General features: G+C 41.3%; 1 protein-coding gene across 2 annotated transcripts in view; it reads right to left on the bottom strand.

Moving 5' to 3' along the window:
- Positions 1-17805, bottom strand: part of PROSER1 (proline and serine rich 1) — a 31678-nt gene extending 13873 nt beyond the window's left edge. The window contains exons 1-7 of one of the 2 annotated variants that reach the window (XM_002691797.6): positions 16951-17805; positions 13841-13906; positions 11510-11578; positions 6668-6762; positions 5568-5661; positions 4370-4480; positions 2782-2865 (exon numbers count right to left, since the gene is read on the bottom strand). In XM_002691797.6, the coding sequence (XP_002691843.1) occupies positions 2782-2865; positions 4370-4480; positions 5568-5661; positions 6668-6762; positions 11510-11578; positions 13841-13906; positions 16951-16995 (564 nt within the window). In that variant the 5' untranslated portion in view covers positions 16996-17805. The remainder of the gene's footprint in view (positions 1-2781; positions 2866-4369; positions 4481-5567; positions 5662-6667; positions 6763-11509; positions 11579-13840; positions 13907-16950) is intronic. The other variant, XM_025000055.2, reaches the window with a different exon arrangement.
- Positions 17806-17898: the final 93 nt, after the last annotated feature.

The raw sequence follows: 17898 nt of genomic DNA, 5'->3' as shown, positions 1-17898 counted from the left end.
GCTAGGCCACATGCTGCAACTGTAACTACAGAGATGCAGAGGATGAGAGAGCACACACACCCCCTCGAAGGGGCTGGCACCTACATCTTGGAGCAGACGGGATGCCCTGGAGTGAGGAACCTAGACTCTCTTCAGCACTCTTAATGGCAGCCCTGGATAATGTGCTGGTTCCGTGCAAGGACTATGATCTGTGACTATTTTACTGTAAACAACAGCCACCCAAGTTCTTGTCAGGTGGGCAGCCAGGACTGCAAGGCGGCTGTGTGTTGGCCTCTCATAGTACAATCCTTCAACTCACGAGGTTGTCTTCTCCTGCTCAGTTTATATTCCAATCACTCCCTTGAAAATACGCTCTACCTCCTGGCTCCATTCTCACTTCACTAACACTAATCCAGCCATCATACCTCAGCCTTCAGCTCAGTTCAGTTCAGTTCAGTTGCTCAGTCGTGTCTGACTCTTTGCGACCCCATGAATTGCAGCACACCAGGCCATCCTATCCATCACCAACTCCTGGAGTTTACTCAAATTCATGTCTATCAAGTCGGTGATGCCATCCAGCCATCTCATCCTCTGTCGTCCCCTTCTCCTCCTGCCCTCAATCCCTCCCGGCATCAAGGTCTTTTCCAATGAGTCAACTCTTCACATGAGGTGGCCAAAGTACTGGAGTTTCAGCTTTAGCATCAGCCCTTCCAATGATCACCCAGGACTGGTCTCCTTTAGGATGGACTGGTTGGACCTCCTTGCAGTCCAAGGGACTCTCAAGAGTCTTCTCTAATACCATAGTTCAAAAGCATCAATTCTTCGTTGCTCAGCTTTCTTCACAGTCCAACTCTCACATCCATACATGACGACTGGAAAAACCATAGCCTTGACTAGACGGACCTTTGTTGGCAAAGTAATGTCTCTGCTTTTGAATATGCTATCTAGGTTGGTCATAACTTTCCTTCCAAGGAGTAAGCGTCTTTTAATTTCATGGCTGCAATCACCATCTGCAGTGATTTTGGAGCCCCAAAAAATAAAGTCTGACACTGTTTCCCCATCTATTTGCCATGAAGTGGTGGGACCAGATGCCATGATCTTCGTTTTCTTTTTTTTTGATCTTCGTTTTCTGAATGTTGAACTTTAAGCCAACTTTTTCACTCTCCTCTTTCACTTTCATCAAGAGGCTTTTGAGTTCCTCTTCACTTTCTGCCATAAGGGTGGTGTCATCTGCATATCTGAGGTTACTGATATTTCTCCCAGCAATTTTAATTCTAGCTTGTGCTTCTTCCAGCCCAGCATTTCTCATGATGTACTCTGCATATAAGTTAAATAAGCAGGGTGACAATATACAGCCTTGACGTACTCCTTTTCCTATTTGGAACCAGTCTGTTGTTCCATGTCCAGTTCTGTTGCTTCCTAACCTGCATATAGGTTTCTCAAGAGGCAGGTCAGGTGGTCTGGAATTCCCATCTTTTTCACCTCCACTAGCTTTCTTCCTAGTGATGCTTTCTAAGGCCCACTTGACTTCACATTCCAGGATGTCTGGCTCTAGGTGAGTGATCACACCATAGTGATTATCTGGGTCATGAAGATCTTTTTTGTACAGTTCTTCTGTGTATTCTTGCCACCTCTTCTTAATATCTTCTGCTTCTGTTAGGTCCCTACCATTTCTGTCCTTTATCGAGCCCATCTTTGCATGAAATTTTCCCTTGGTATCTCTAATTTTCTTGAAGAGATCTCTAGTCTTTCCCATTCTGTTGTTTTCCTCTATTTCTTTGCATTGATCGCTGAGGAAGGCTTTCTTATCTCTCTTTGCTATTCTTTGGAACTCTGCATTCAGATGCTTATATCTTTCCTTTTCTCCTTTGCTTTTCGCTTCTCTTCTTTTCACAGCTATTTGTAAGGCCTCCTCAGACAGCCATTTTGCTTTTTTGCATTTCTTTTCCATGGGGATGGTCTTGATCCCTGTCTCCTGTACAATGTCACAAACCTCCGTCCATAGTTCATCAGGCACTCTGTCTATCAGATCTAGTCCCTTAAATCTATTTCTCACTTCCACTGTATAATCATAAGGGATTTGATTTAGGTCATACCTGAATGGGCTAGGGTTTTCCCTACTTACTTCAATTTAAGTCTGAATTTGGCAATAAGGAGTTCATGATCTGAGCCACAGTCAGTTCCCGGTCTTGTTTTTGCTGACTGTATAGAGCTTCTCCATCTTTGGCTGTAAAGAATATAATCAATCTGATTTTGGTGTTGACCATCTGGTGATGTCCATGTGTAGAGTCTTCTCTTGTGTTGTTGGAAGAGGGTGTTTGCTATGACCAGTGCGTTCTCTTGGCAAAACTCTATTAGCCTTTGTCTTGCTTCAATCTGTATTTCAAGGCCAAATTTGCCTGTTACTCCAGGTGTTTCTTGACTTCCTACTTTTGCATTCCAGTCCCCTATAATGAAAAGGACATCTCATTTGGGTGTTCTAAAAGGTCTTGTAGGTCAACCTTAGTTAAAGTGAACTCTCTACTCTCCACGTCTCCAAGCGAACTGCTGAATATGGCTGCAGAAAAAAAAAACACTAATAGCAGTTCAACTGGTCTACCTTTACAATATGCCATTAATCCTCAAAGGGGCCTTTAACACGGCTAACCAATTGTAGTGTATTTCCCTAGGAACCCGTTTACTTTCCTAGAGTTTCTATTGCACTTTAGACTGCCCAACAAAAAATGAAATTTATGCTTTGAATAGACAGAAAACCAGATATAAGCATCAAGACTTGTTCTGTCACTTCTTTTCTAAACATACTGGTTTGGATGGTCCAAGAATCCGTGCGGCTATTCCTTTGCCTTCATTGGAACAGTCCTCACCATCTTTCTTCAAAGGGGTTCCCTATTTCAAAAAAAAGAAAAAGAAGGAAAGATAATTGAGATTAAAAACAAAACAAACCCATACAAACCCCAAAGCAAAAATAAAACAAATCCAGACCCTTGCTGTGCTACCCTGGAGAAAGAACATAACTTGGCAGGAGCGTAAGGATGGAGCACAGCCCCAGTCTTGCTCTGGCTCATGATCCTGATGCAGCCCTCACAACACGTACAGAGGTTCAAGGAAATACACAATACACATGGGGAGACAGAGGAGGAGAAGTATGTTCTAATTTTTTCACTGCACAGTAGGAGCAGCCAGAGACAGCTCCAGTGCTACAGTGTCTGATGCTCAAAGAATCAAAAACAGTACTTATATTACAGTTGAAAATAAGTAATAAGAAATGGTGTTCTCTGTACCTATTAAGTATGATCGCTTATACTGACCTCACACGAGACTGCTCTAATTAACAGACGAAAATAAGCTGACACCCTATTACAATGTGTCCCCCAACAGTTTGTGTTCTAAGTGGTACATACTAGTTTGGAGCTAGTTTCCAAGGCGGCTCCCAGTGATCCTCAGCTCCTACGTGTCCCTGTGCAGCCCCCTACATGAACAGGACTGACCCATGTAACAAACAGGATGTTCCAGAACTGAGGGCATTTGACTCCCAAGACTGAGCCATAACAGACAACATGGCCTCTGCCGGCCGTCTCCAGGACTACCTGCTCTGATGGAAGTCAGCTGCCGTGTCTAGAGGTATTCGAGCAGCACTATGGAAATGTCCTTATGCTGAGGAACAAAGACCCCCCCCTGCCTGCTAACCTCAACACTAATTTGCTAGGTTCGTGACTCACCTTGGAAGCTCAGGCTCACGCTCCAATCAAGCGATCAGATGACTGCAGCCTCATGAGAAACCCTGAGCCAGAACCAAACAAACTAAGCTATTCCTAGATTCCTGGTCCAGAGAAACTGCATGAGACACTAAACGTTTATTGTTTCAATCCACTAAGTTTTAAGGCTATTTGTCACATTGCCATTAAAAATACACCATTCTTTGAAAAAATTATTTCATAAAGAAATCTGAGGAACACTGGGTGACATAAAAATAAGTGTCTTTCTTGTGGGACTTCTCAGAGATTATGCAATGTGATTCTCCAAAAAGGAGACACTGCATGCAGGATTTCCCAAACACACAAGTGTGAAACTGTTTGAAGAATACTGAGAATCTGAGAAATAGTCCTTTATTACATGTAAATCAGTGCTTCTAAAATACTTGCCAAAACAAGTCAAAACCAAATCACTCTCTTTTCTGTCTAGCTTGTTGTTCTGTATATTTTACAGAAATATTTTAATATAGCTTATGTATGAGCTTTCTTTCAGTGGTAAATCTATGAATTATGTTGCTGACATAGTAAAATTCCTTTACTTCGTAGAAGCATCAACAACTGGCATTTTCTTTAAATACCATAACTGTGTTCAATTTTATACAAAGAAGTTGCACATGGAGCCACACAAGTATGCTTACTGGGAAAATTCCATTGATGCGACTAGGTTTTCCTTTGGGATACGGATTTCCTGGGATTGTTCCACAAGAAGATATCATCGCATGAGGAGCTTTGCAGCCCCCTTTGAAAGCCTGTAACATAACAAAGAGGAGGATTGTTAAAAAACATAAAATAAACTCACAAAATTTAGCATTCTGGATATTGGGAAGCCCTGCTAAATAGGATGGATTAAGGAAGAGCATCACATTCAATCTGTTCATACATCAGTCAGCACTTCCACTGGTGAACATGACTAAAATTAGTAAGTAAAATCACTTCACTTAAATGGAATTATTTAAATGGTAACCGAATGTTTTTATTGTTGCAACTAGTAGACTCCTACCCAAAGACCTCTTCACGATGGATTCTATAAATTGTGTGCAAGGACTAAATACGACTGGGCTGCAGCTCCTGGGGGAACAGTCCATGCCCTCCTCGAGCAGGTTTCTAACCTCTAATCCAGTTTCCACCTGTCAAAATCCTAAGAAATAACTACCTTGAATGACGAATCAAGTTTTCTAGACTTGGATAAGTACGACTTCTCCCACTATTAGAGACTTTAAATGAACAAACTGGAATTTAGCCTTATAATTATTCATCTTTTCTAAGTTTGATGAAAATAAGCCCGATGACAAATAAGTCAAGTTCCTGGTGGTGGTTTAGTTGCTAAGTGGTGTCTGACTCTTGTGACCCCATGGACGGTAGCCCGCCAGGCTCCTCTGTCCATTGGATTTTTCCAGGCAAGAATACTGGAATGGGTTTGCCATTTCCTTCTCCAGGGGATCTTCCAGACCCAGGGATCGAACCCAGGTCTCCTGCACTGCAGGCAGATTCTTTATCATCTGAGTCAGTTCCTCCTAAACACATAAAATTAAAGACAAAAGCTTGGAGACATGGCAGAGCTACCAAGGGATTGAGAAAAACACCCCATGAGGCTCATACTGAGGCGCCACTGGCTTCTCACTCTCAAACCATCTCTTCACACCCCAGTGTTCCCCTCTCACCCCTAAAGGCTCTAGTTCCCCACCACAGACTGCAGGGCTGTCATTATTAACCCATCACAGAACAGCAGTCAGGTTATTCATCAAAAGTTAGCACAGTAATAAGATCGGTACTGTTTTTTTCATCAGCATTCAGGAAAACCACGTGCCACTTACATAGCAATCTTGAGGAAATTACCTGTTCAAGCACCCTCTTACACCGTTTCTTCTCAGACATATTTATCCTGAACAAATCTTCAATGGGACGAGAATTCTGTGCATCAACAATGTTTCTACCAAGGAAATACAATTTAGCTTTTCATTTAAGAACCTGGACACACACATTTATACACAGATATATGTGAGTAAGCTTTTTTCCATGATGTAACAAGAAGAGTATGGTTATTCAGTTTTGATTGATGAGTGTAATTAACATGTTTATATAAATATGGTACATATAGTAACTGAATGATGTTTATCTGGCTACTTGAAAGTAACAAAGCAATATTTCAAATTAAAAACAAAAAAAATCACTATTTTGAGATTCTTGCAAATCTACCCTGTCTGTGTCAGGAGAACTAATGGCAATAAAACAAACCCCTGTGGTAAATGCATAAAAATCAAGGTTGATCTAAAAATGAAGTTTTATCTTATGTTTTATTTTAAATTTGTGTTTTTGTGGTCATTTATAAATATATTAGGGACTTAAAAACTGCATGTGCTGGAAATACATAGCAATTTGTAGACTCTCATAAATACATTATAGGAGAGTAGGTTCCTTTTCTCTAACATTCATTTCTCAAATTTATTTCACAATCATTTCTCAAATGCTGTGCTGGGTGTTTTAAATTTTGTAGTATTAAAAATCTGCATCCCTACCACATAGATAAGATCCTTATTTTCACAATTGAGGAAAACAAGATCCGGAGAGAATAAGTGTATAGGAAGCAAAAAAATACATACACTGTCAGAGCGTGGAAAACCCATCCAGCCATACGTCCTCTGGATTTACCAACAAGCCTCTCAAGTTATTCCCAGTGGGAAGGCAAAGCAAGTCACCGATACGCAGCCAAATCACAATAACTAAACTCAATAAGCACCACTAATTTTACAAGTTTATAATCATGTGTAATGAGCACACTAGCTACTTAGATATAAGAATTCAGCTCTATGCTTTCATACATTTCATTAGTTCCATTTACCAATATAATTCTGACACATTAACATACACTAATGAGTTAAAAGACGTTTGAAAAGTTTTCCAAATTTTTCTGAGTAAAAAGAAGAAGAAATACTTACGAAGCTAACAGTTCAAGAGCAACTAGTTTGTCTTTACTGAAGGTGAAACAGTTGAGTATATTGACCACTTCTCCTGGGTGAACAGCCACCATTTTCTATTAATAAAAAATAATAATTCTACTTTCAACATGAGAAATTTTCATGCCAGAATCTGCCTTTTGGGGGTGGGGGGTACTGTAATTAAATGTTCTTAATATAAATATTAGATGAAATCTGCTTAATCAAAAGTAAGTCCTAACAACTATGTGGATTAAAACTAGGCTTTTTCAATGTAATTACTTTAATTGAAGAACTAAGTTCTCCTATGTGCTCTTTCTTATCCACATCTCTCAATATGTTCATCTATTAAAAAATATATATATTCTACTTTCCTCAGAAAGGCTATATAAAAAGAGGCTATTTACAAATAAGGGAGACACACTGCTTGAAAAGTTAGAAAACAATCGTAATTTCTCAGTTGGAGTGCTAGGTTATGTCACAATCAGCACTTCTAGTGAAGTCCATGGTACTGAATAGTGTTATTAAAAAAAGGTACTCCAATCACACGATTAGGGGATCAGATCAGATCAGTCGCTCAGTAGTGTCCAACTCTTCGTGACCCCATGAATCGCAGCATGCCAGGCCTCCCTGTCCATCACCAACTCCCGGAGTTCACTCAGACTCATGTCCATCGAGTCAGTGATGCCATCTAGCCATCTCATCCTCTGTCGTCCCCTTCTCCTCCTGCCCCCAATCCCTCCCAGCATCAGAGTCTTTTCCAATGAGTCAACTCTTTGCATCAGGTGGCCAAAGTACTGGAGTTTCAGCTTTAGCATCATTTCTTCCAAAGAAATCCCAGGGCTGATCTCCTTCAGAATGGACTGGTTGGATCTCCTTGCAGTCCAAGGGACTCTCAAGAGTCTTCTCCAACACCACAGTTCAAAAGCATCAATTCTTCGGCGCTCAGCCTTCTTCACAGTCCAACTCTCACATCCATACATGACCACAGGAAAAACGATAGCCTTGACTAGACAAACCTTTGTTGGCAAAGTAATGTCTCTGCTTTTGAATATGCTATCTAGGTTGGTCATAACTTTCCTTCCAAGGAGTAAGCGTCTTTTAATTTCATGGCTGCAGTCACCATCTGCAGTGATTTTGGAGCCCAGAAAAATAAAAGTCTGACACTGTTTCCACTGTTTCCCCATCTATTTCCCATGAAATGGTGGGTCCGGATGCCATGATCTTCATTTTCTGAATGTTGAGCTTTAAGCCAACTTTATCACTCTCCACTTTCACTTTCATCAAGAGGCTTTTGAGTTCCTCTTCACTTTCTGCCATAAGGGTGGTGTCATCTGCATATCTGAGATTATTGATATTTCTCCCAGCAATCTTGATTCCAGTTTGTGTTTCTTCCAGTCCAGCGTTTCTCATGATGTACTCTGCATATAAGTTAAATAAACACAGTGACAATATACAGCCTTGACGAACTCCTTTTCCTATTTGGAACCAGCCTGTTGTTCCATGTCCAGTTCTAACTGTTGCTTCCTGACCTGCATACAGATTTCTCAAGAGGCAGATCAGGTGGTCTGGTATTCCCATCTCTTTCAGAATTTTCCACAGTTTATTTTGATCCACACAGTCAAAGGCTTTGGCATAGTCAATAAAGCAGAAATAGATGTTTTTCTGGAACTCTCTTGCTTTTTCTATGATCCAGCGGATGTTGGCATGGGTTAAATATTAACAGGTTCTTTTACTGCAGGACTTCTAAGAAAGTTAATGTGCATTGTGACACTTGAGGATTATATAGACTGTTACGTAATTTAATATTTGTCTAGGATACCTATGTTTCTGAAAAGCAGGTCAATTTATATATTGATGTTAGCAGTGGAGGAAATTCGAAATCAAAGTCAACATAAGGAGATTCAGTTCAGTTCAGTCGCTCAGTCGTGTCCAACTCTTTGCGACCCCATGAATCATAGCACGCCAGGCCTCCCTGTTCATCACCAACTCCCGGAGTTGACCCAAACTCATGTGCATCAAGTCAGTGATGCCATCCAGCCATCTCATCCTCTGTCATCCCCTTCTCCTCCTGCCCCCAATCCCTCCCAGCATTAGGGTCTTTTCCAATGAGTCAACTCTTTGCATGAGGTGGTCAAAGTACTGGAGTTTCAGCCTCAGCATCAGTCCTTGCAATGAACGCCTAGGACTGGTCTCCTTTAGGATGGACTGGTTGGACCTCTTTGCAGTCCAAGGGACTCTCAAGAGTCTTCTCCAACACCACTTACATAAGCATCAATTCTTATTGATGTTCAAAGTTCAAAAGCATCAATTCTTTGGCGCTCAGCTTTCTTCACAGTCCAACTCTCACATCCATACATGACTACTGGAAAAACCATAGCCTAGACTAGACGGACCTTTGTTAGCAAAGTAATATCTCTGCTTTTCAATATGCTATCTAGGTTGGTCATAACTTTCCTTCCAAGGAGGAAGCGTCTTTTAATTTCATGGCTGCAATCACCATCTGCAGTGATTTTGGAGCCCCAAAAAATAAAGTCTGACACTGTTTCCCCATCTATTTCCCATGAAGTAATGGGACCAGACGCCATGATCTTAGTTTTCGAGCTTTAAGCCAACTTTTTCACTCTCCTCTTTCACTTTCATCAAGAGGCTTTTGAGTTCCTCTTCACTTTCTGCCATAAGGGTGGTGTCATTGAATCAACTGAAGTTGTTTTTAAACACTATTGAAGACTCTTGAGAGTCCCTTGGACTGCAAGGAGATCCAACCAGTCCATTCTGAAGGAGATCAGCCCTGGGATTTCTTTGGAGGGAATGATGCTGAAGCTGAAACTCCAGTACTTTGGCCACCTCATTTGAAGAGTTGACTCACTGGAAAAGACTCTGATGCTGGGAGGGATTGGGGGCAAGAGGAGAAGGGGACGACAGAGGATGAGATGGCTGGATGGCATCACTGACTCGATGGACATGAGTCTGAGTGAACTCCGGGAGTTGGTGATGGACAGGGAGGCCTGGCGTGCTGCGATCCATGGGGTCTCGAAGAGTCGGACACTACTGAGCGACTGAACTGAACTGAACTGAACCTGTTATCACCAAAAGAATTAGTAAAACTGCATGCTCCCTTACGTGTTTGTAAACAGACATCTAAAAGTTTTATCGGACGGTTACGTATCTGCAAAAGATTGATTTCCTTATATGTAAGTTTATTATATATTTCTGAAGACCTTGGATCTACTGCTTTAGCTCATTTATGAAAATGTCCAGAACGTAACCTAATTGTCAAAGTCAGTCTTCAGTATGAACACAGTGAAATCAGACTGATTTTGTCTCTAAGTGCATGAAGGTGTGCCTGTGAAGCATTCCCACTTCTGAGTTTTAATTCTAAGGTGGGTGGATAGGCAAGGTGGCTTCAGAGCTTTGTCATGAGTTTGCTGTTCTGATAAAATAAGCCAAGGTCCCCAACAGTATTTTTTACAGAAGCTCTCTGCTTTGCTCTCCTTTTCTTTGGTCCTTAGAGAAAGATTTTTCAACCCTTGCTGATAGGTGAATGAGTGAGACAATCTTTTCTTTTTTTAAATAAAGCAGAAAAAAAGCAATTGTTAAAGAGAAGAAGCACTAACAGACCCAGACACTTCCTTAAGCAAATTCGTTTAGGAAGATAAGGATCTGTATGTGCCTGTGTGCTCGCTCAGTTGTACCAACTCTTTGCAACCTCATGGACTGTAGCCCTCCAGGCCCTTCTGTCCATGGGATTTTCCAGGCAAAAATACTGGAGTGGGTTGCCATGCCCTCCTCCAGGGGATTTTTCAACCCAGGAATCAAACCAGCTTCTCCTGCACCGGCACGTGGATTCTTTACCACTAAGCCACTGGGAAGCCCTCAAGATCAGCAGATTTCTTTAAAGCTAGCAGTGCCTGATACTCCCAGGGAAATCCTCTATACATCCAGACCCCATTTGACTTCAGAGCCTCTGAAAATCTAGGCTTTAGCACTGTGCCATCCATATGGTAGCCACTAGACATGTTGCTTGCTTACATGAAAATCAAAGACCTTAAAAATACCATTCCTCAGACAGATGACACATTTTAAGTGCACAAAAAACATATGTGGCCAGTTACCATATTGGATAGAGCAGATACAAAACATTTGTATTGTCACTGAAAGGTCATTTGGACAGCATTGGTCTAAAAAAATGCAGGCATAGATCAGTCTGACTATTCTTCTAAGACTAAATACAGGAAGGTGAAGACACACAAAAACGGAAGTAAATAAAAATGCTGCTGCTGCTGCTGCTGCTAAGTCGCTTCAGTCGTGTCCGACTCTGTGTGACCCCATAGACGGCAGCCCACCGGGCTCCCCCGTCCCTGGGATTCTCCAGGCAAGAACACTGGAGTGGGTTGCCATTTCCTTCTCCAATGGATGAAAGTGAAAAGTGAAAGTGAAGTCACTCAGTCATGTCCGACTCTTCGAGACCCCATGGACTGCAGCCTTCCAGGTTCCTCCATCCATGGGATTTTCCAGGCAAGAGCACTGGAGTGGGGTGCCATTGCCTTCTCCAAAATAAAAATACTTATGAATTTGAATCTTATGTTTTGCTTGCCTAGAAATATTTTCTACTCCAATCTGCCAATTAGAACTCTACAATTTAACAGTATAGTACATGTGATTGAATTTTACAATTTGGGAAGCTTTAATGTTTTTAACATAGTTATTTTTGAATAAAGTATAATGGAATTTAGTGCCTGCAACTAAAGCAAACAAACTGCAACTTGAGATGAATTACAGAATACGAGGAGAGAATTCAAAATACTTAAAATCCTACATTCTAAGGAAAAATAAATTACTTACATGCTGTAATGCTTTCATTGCCTTCAACTGAGGCTCCGCCCAGGAGAAATATCTCAGTAAATCAACCACCTGAAAAGCAAAGAACTAATTTAGCTCTACCGACAACGTGTTTGCAAACATTTCTACAAGATTTATTTCTGTACTCTGAATCGTTATTCAAAGTGTGCTGCTGGGCCCAGATGACGAGGCATAAGCACGACACCAGAGTTTAGACTGTGAGACGGAGTAGCCACGTGCAGCTACTTACATTTAAATCAAGTGAAACCAAATCAAAGAGAAAACTCAGTTCCTTACTGGCATAAGCCACATGGTGAGGGAGGGCTCAACAGCCGTGTGAAGCTGGTAGCTACCATCGTGGTTAGTGCAGAGAGAGAGCATTCCCACTGCCGCACACAGTCTTGGACTAGAAATAAAGGAATGTATAAGGCAGGGAAAGAAGAAAGTACCTGGAGAAAAAGAAAGTTGGAAAAGTACTAGATGGACATAAAATGTTCGCTTAGGAATATAAAGATACAGTATGAATGGAAAGCTTTAAAACATTTAGTGGAGAAGGACAGTTTTAACCATAGAAAAAGGTCTTCAGTAGTGTGGGTTAGTGGTGGTCCACTAACTTCTACTCTCTAACTCAGATGTGGAGAGCATACTATTCTGATTTAGACCACAGATGTATTCTCTAAAAGGGTGAGAATTACCCTGAATCACGCCAGCAGCTTCTAAATAGTAAGTCACTTTGAGAGCACAGCCAGCCAGGCTCTCTCATACTACCACCAGCCAAGTTCAAGTGAATGAGGGAGACACTGTGCCATGGCCAGGGAGAGGTGTGCAGAAACCACAGCACTGCAGTCTCCGAGTTCACCGCCTCCAAGGACACCCCAAAAGGAACAACAACAAAGACTCAGGATGAGAGGATAATGAAATCTGGGTTAATGAATTCTTTTACTCTGAGTTCCTCAAAATGTTACGGGTTCAATTATTCCACAAAGCAAAGTTAACACTAGAAAATGGGGTGGTATGTAAAGAAGAGTAAAAACACTTCTCACTCCTCACTGAGAGATACGTAAGTAGCAAACAAGTTACTGTGTGTACTTTCTATACAACTTGCTAAGAGAGCATGTCCTTCCTTTTATGGGAATAATGTTTTTACTACACACAGTGAATGCTACCCGGGACTACACCAACCATAGAACTTTATAAACTATCATGTCTGATACAGGATGGGAGATATGCTTTATAGTAAGTAGGCTTATAAGACCACACTTGGGAAATAGCTTGATAAAATTTTTAAATGACTGTAGCAAAGTCATTAAATTTCTACTATGGGAAGTTTTCTACAAAATTTCACACGTATACACAGAAACACATACAAGAGAAGGAAAGAAAAGCTATCAGCTATGTAAAATTACAAATCTTCCTGAAACATTTACGTTTCAAAAAAAAGCACTGTGAAAAGTTATGGGACATCTGGAAACCACTCATTAAACAGGTAGCAACATGTGCAAATCACAGAGTAGCTCTCAGGAATTTAAGAGGCAGAACTAGTCTTAATGTTATTCCAGTTTTGAAAGTCTTGAGAAAGAGATGAAAAGTTGGGGCATTTACTTACTAACTCAATCTACAGTTTCATCCACTGTCTACCTTACTCATGTTCCCACCATTTCCCAGAACTGTTCTCCAGATGTACATTTCTATTTCTGCTTCGTATCTCTATCAAGTATTTTCCAAGTATTCCTTGGAAATCCAGCTGTCTCCGCATGTGTGTACATACACGCAAACTTATTTTTCAAAATCAGCAAACTCCTAAAGTTGGGTGAAAGTTTCCACTAAACAATCCCACTTGATAATATTAGTCTTCTGGAAGATACAGAAACTACTTATTAGACACTATTTCTTTTTCTTATTCGTGGCTTCACATAAGAACATATATTACCATTTGTTCCAAGTTGTATAAATTGCAGTGAATTCTGCAATTACTGACTCATAAACACTGTACAAATTTGGGTATGTTAACTGTTAGAAGTTTACAGACATGATACTGTGCTCAGAATATAAACAATTTGAACTGTGTTTTTCAGACACTGCATTTTAAAATCATTTTAGCATATGATATCGTGATGAAAGTGGGTATGCTTATAAAATATGCCAACTATAAATTATGTAAAGTTTTCTGTTAAAACCAAAAGCTTCTAAAGTTCCTGAATAAACAGAGCAACAAAGTAAAAGCAATTCTGAACTTGATCAGTAGGTAAATAAGTAAAGGCACTAATCAGAACATCACTGTTAAAAAAATACATTAAAAAAAAAAAGCTTTTGCTTAAATAAACAAAAGAATACCTGTTCACTAGAGAAATATCCGTGTACATATTCAATCGCTTTTAATTTGTACTCTGTCAAAACAGCCTAAAAACACAGAAAAACAGAATAAATATATGTAAGCAGAACAGCAATATGCATACATGAAAGTTGCCTATGCAACTCAAACAGCGGCAGACCTTCTGTAGCCCTGAGACAAGGAGGCTGATAAAGTCACCATGGTGATGTGACATTCTACCTTTGGGGTTCCATGCTGTTAGGGATACAATTAGACACCAGGAAAACCCCTGGCCTCCCTACTCACTCCTACAAAGGAAAGGAGTAGAATTTTAACAGATAAGCTTCTACATTAATAGAAATTAAGTATTCCTGTAAAAGTGATTGCAGTTTTAAATCACCCCAAACTCAACCAAACCATCATTTTTAAAGTTAAATGTACTAGCCATTACTCATTCAGCAGATAATTATTTACTGCACACCTATATGCACTAACTGATAGAGAAACATGCGTAAAACAAGGTCTAGTCCAGGCTCTCAGTGTTTCTACTGAGATAGGAACCTAGACGCCAACCCGTGTGCCTGCCACCAACTGGCAGTGTGGTCTCTGGGAGGTATTTTAATTGCCCTGAGAGCCTCTTCACCCACAGAAGGGAACACCAATCACTACCCACCTCAGGATTAAAAGAGTCAAGAGTAAATGTGACACAAGTTCAGAGAGAAGTTTGTGGCCTTGACGCAGCACCATCTAGAGCCACAGGAAATCATGTATGATTCTCCTGGCAACTACATGCTAAGCTTAGAGATGGAAATAGCAGACTGTCGCAATCTGGTAACAACCACTCATTAAAAACCCACTAAATCCCCTTTGTATGGTGCCAGATCATAACTAGATTTACTGTAGGGGTCACTTTCTAGTATATAGAAATATGGACAGTACTAGTATATAGTACTTTCTAGCATATAAAAATATGGTCAATCATACCCCACCGCCCAAATGAACTAATCCCTTTGCATTCATTCCAGAGCAATCATAATTGTACTTTCTACATGCATCATGCTGCTAGAACACCATGACCAGTCAACAAAGAAACATGCAGGGAGCTCAGTAGTTGAATTTTCATGAAAAAGGGAAAGGAATGGGATTCTGGATAATGTACTCTTGGGAGTTTATTATTGCCATTACTGGACACAATGAAGAGCAAGTTTCTGGCCCAAATCCTGGACCGTGTTGATGCCAAGTCATGTCTTAATTCTTTTATCAGCACTGGAGAGGCCCAGCTGTATCCCCAAGCACAACACCATAGCTGGAGTCAGAACCCCTGACCTTGAACACTGAACCCCCTCCCTTATCAGTTGGGTAACTTTGAGCTGGCTAGTTAACCTCCAGAGACTAGAAGTGCCATCTGTAAAAATGAGGGGTATAGAACTCACATCTCCAGAGCTATTCGGCAGATTAAATCAAATAACGCATGGAGGAAGTACTTGGAACAAGCACCCTCTAAGTGCTCAATAATGAATATTATTATTAGCCTCTTCTTAGAAAGCAGATTACATATTGCTTTCCCCCCTCCTTTCTTCTTCCTATTTCTTTTTCTAGTGTCTTCTTACATGCCTTTGTTTTTAAATGACAATAGTGACAGCTAGTATTACCTACAGACATAATGCTAACACTCAGGAAGAGATTACCTGGTTTAAACTGACTTACAAAGTCTGAGAGCAATTTTGAAAAGCCAACAGTAAATCTCATACTTAGATACACTATATTTTTATCCTATTTTAATAACCTAGTACTATGTTGATGTATCTAATTATTTGGCACAGGCAGAAAAAGATACATCTTGATTTCAGACCAGAAATAAGGGACTTATGTTATGAATTTGACTTTAATCTCTAGAAAAGTTCCTATTCCTTTCATTAGTATTTACCATGTCATCTTTCCACAATTTAGCAGGGAGAGAATATACAAACCGACACCCTAGAGCTTCCAAAAGAAATCGACTCCTCTCCCTGAACAAATTGTTTTCTCATAGACAGTAGTTTAACATCAGCTCATTAACAAATTGTGGCAAATTCTAAGTATGTACTCAGCAGGCTGACCTTTTATTGCAGATTTTTATTGGGCAAATTGGATTTGCAAAAGCAGAAATTTTATTTTGATTCAAAAAAAGAATACTCAATAGCATTACAAATGTAGCCTAACATGCAAATTTGAAAAAAAAAAACATTAACAAAGGATGAAGGAAAACAGCATTTTGCCTTATACAGAATGAAGAAAAACAGGCAATTTTATTAATAATTTCATATGCCGAAATAAATAATAATCACCAGTGCACAAGGTAACAAGTCTTTCCGCCTCAATCAAGGGTCTTGAAAATATGAAAATGGCGAGGAAACAGCCCTGACATTCTAAGCAAAGGACCCTGTATTAACATACGAATGGTCTGTCAGTATTTTCAGGTTTAATTTTGTAAAGGCTTAACTTTTTGCGCTTAAAATACTGTTAAAGCCTCAAGGCTACATTCCAATTTTTTTTAATTTTTTGCTGTCTGGTGGGATGTAGGCTACAATAGTCTCAAAACGAAGCAAAAACCTGGCAAGCAGAAGGAAAAAAGTTTTGAAATGCGAGTTATTTAAGTCCATTCCTAAGAATCTGCCTTTAAGCTTAATGCCACACTTTTTATTAGGATACTAATTTTGTCCTGCCGAGGCAACAGTCTGCTTACACTCAAACTTAAAAATCCTGTCATCATAACCACCGTTAAATAAACTTTCTACGTATTTTTAGTTTTCAGTCAATCTTACTGAAAGATGAGGAAATCGGTTCAGAAATACGAAATCACTTATCCAAAAATACAGTGATTCAAGATTTGTAGGGCGGGCTTGGGAACCGAGGGCTCTAAATATAAGCTCCGCAATACCGGTCTGATTCTCGAGCAGTTTGGAGTTAGCAAAAATCTCCGTTTCGTATCGTGAAACGTATCAAGATATAAACTCCTACCACTAGACGTTAAAATTCCAACCAGTTTTGCAACCCTTATATCCGTATTTTACACAATCTGCTCGCAGTTCCCCAAAAAGGACAAATCATGAGAATTCGTGACTCAGAGATTGAAGGAATTAAGTGTAATTACCTTTCTAATTTCATCCAGCACCATTTCAAAGGACTTTTTGTCCATCTTGACTACTATCTCGACGAGGTTTTAACAGTTACAGTTTCAATTACAAAACGATCATCCCCGGTCCGCTCCGAGAGTAAAAAATGTTTCCAGCTAAGGAAAAAGACTCGAGGAGCAGGAGGAAGGATGCGCAAGAGGTAGAGGACTTCAAAGTCTGCAAAAATTTCTAAAAATGGGGACTTATAAAAACTTTTTATTAAAAACAAAACAAAACAAAACCCGTCAGGCTTCCCCGGCTTCTTTACACAAAGCTTCAGGACCGCTCGGGGAGGAGCCGGGTGCTCTGAGTCCCGCAGAGAAAACCCGGCGTTCGGCGGCCCGAGGCAGAGCGTCTGTCCCCGCAGCGCAAGGCCAGGCGCCGCCGGAAGAAGATCGGGGAAGCAGCCTTCCCGGGGGTAGCGGCCCGAGAAGCAGAGGCACCCGCGCCCCGAATCCTGCGGCCGGCGAGGAGGGAGGCACCAGCTTCTCGGCCCGCACCAGCGCCTCGGCTGCCCCTCACCGCGGCGAAGCTGGCCTCATGGCCCAGCTCTCGCTCACTCCCCGTAGCTACCGCCGGACTCCTGGGTCCCGCAGCCAGGGCAGTGGCGGCCTGGCCGGCTCTTTGTTACCAGCTGCCACCGCTTCCGGGAGCGGGCCGGCGGCCGGCGAGCACCGGGAGCCGAGCGATGGGGGTCACGGTCTCGGGTAGGGGGGCTCCCGAACACCGCAGCGCCAACAGCGCCGGGAGCGCTTCCTGGTTACCCCCACGGCTTCCCCCGGCTCGTAGGGGACCTTCGATGGAGCCCGTCGCGCCCGAGTCAACTCAACTCTGCGCCGCCAGATTAGGCCCCTCTATCCTGAGAGCCCAAGAAGGGGTCCTGGTGTGGGAATGCAGGTGTCCCTGTCAGATGCCTGTACATCTCG

This window comes from Bos taurus, chromosome 12 (assembly GCF_002263795.3).
Source record: "Bos taurus isolate L1 Dominette 01449 registration number 42190680 breed Hereford chromosome 12, ARS-UCD2.0, whole genome shotgun sequence".
Classification (NCBI taxonomy): Eukaryota; Metazoa; Chordata; class Mammalia; order Artiodactyla; family Bovidae; genus Bos; species Bos taurus.
The sequence above is the reverse complement of the archived record's forward strand: the minus strand, read 5'-3'. Positions and strand labels throughout refer to the sequence as shown.